Source organism: Frankliniella occidentalis, unplaced genomic scaffold (genome assembly GCF_000697945.3).
Source record: "Frankliniella occidentalis isolate FOCC.00 unplaced genomic scaffold, Focc_3.1 Scaffold1, whole genome shotgun sequence".
NCBI classification, from domain to species: Eukaryota; Metazoa; Arthropoda; class Insecta; order Thysanoptera; family Thripidae; genus Frankliniella; species Frankliniella occidentalis.
In genome coordinates, this window is record NW_026267131.1 from 1,235,421 (window position 1) to 1,236,626 (window position 1,206).

Here is a 1,206-nt window from a genome sequence, read left to right on the forward strand (position 1 = left end):
CGTGTAGCGGGTGGCCTATCGTGCGTTCGCAGGAGGACGGTTGCCTATGCCGCAGGCGCCGTGTGCGGACCACCCGAGTAATGTCCCATCCCCGCTCACCGTGAGGACGTTCTCGCTGAGGCCACAGAGCTGCTGCTGTCGCTCCGCCAGGTAGTTGAGCTTGAGGCAGTTGTCCCTGTGGCTGCTCAGCGGGTTCAGGTCCGCGGAGGAGCCGTGCATCCCCAGCATCCTGGAAACAGACAGACAACGTGTAAATATTCGGCGAGCGGGAGTGTCGTCATGAACAGCAAAGTAGATTCGTGTGCGGAAAGCAAGACTCGTATGTATACATGTGCAGTGGATCTCCCTTCGAAAGGGCTGTTCTGGCCTAGCGGGGTGGATCGCCATCCTCCAGGGACACATCAGACCACAGATGCCGATTTTCTCTCTCTGTTTATCTTCGGACGCTTTCTCGCTCTCTCGTTCCTGTGCGTGTGTCTGGCCCGTTCTCCACCCTAGAACTTGGCAAAGACCTTCAGGGAGTTTACGGCCTGGACAGCTGACATCCCCGGCCCCTCCTTATGCTTACGCTGACGGTGCTATGAGCAGGGGTAGGGGAGCGGGGGTGCGCAGGCCGATCACGTACATCGTACGTACGCGTGTACACGCCCCGTAAGAACTACCCCCTCCCCTCCTCGCACCCCACCAAGCCATCAACAACCCCACGACCAAATCCGAAAACAAGCCGACGTTACCCCCCTTCCCCCCAATCTCTCTGTCTCTCTCTCTCTCTCTCCTTTTCTCCAGCCGGTATCTTTACACCTCCAGACATTTTGTCTAGTTTCTCCGCTCCTCACAAATGGTTATTTTCTACGCAGACGGGACGAGCTTGTTCTTTGTTCTCTGTAAAAGACTTGATTTAGAGCCGTGCCATGAGTGCATTTGCATTTGTGGCGATTGCGTCTCTACGCACTTGCACGCGCATACACACACACACACACAATCAAAAGCTTGCTTTTCCTCGCCGCCGTTTTATTGAGTTTCCCTCCTGTTTTCATCTTCCTCCCCCTCGTCTGCGCGCGCGCGCGTGCCTGTGTGTGTGTGAAGTGTGATAGCTCCCTTAGCGCACCATTTGCCGCACCTGTGACAGCAAGCGAGAGACTTGGCGTGCGTGTGCGTGCGTATGTGTGCATGAACTTGTGTGTGTGTGTGTGTGTGTGTGTGTGT

The 1,206-nt window shown here is 56.1% G+C and overlaps 1 protein-coding gene across 1 annotated transcript in view; it reads right to left on the minus strand.

Annotated features, from left to right (window-relative positions):
* Positions 1-1,206, minus strand: part of LOC113213419 (protein Wnt-4-like) — a 47,443-nt gene that overhangs the window by 16,084 nt on the left and 30,153 nt on the right. Inside the window, exon 2 of the mRNA XM_026432484.2 lies at positions 100-229. Within this exon, the coding sequence (XP_026288269.1) occupies positions 100-229 (130 nt within the window). The remainder of the gene's footprint in view (positions 1-99; positions 230-1,206) is intronic.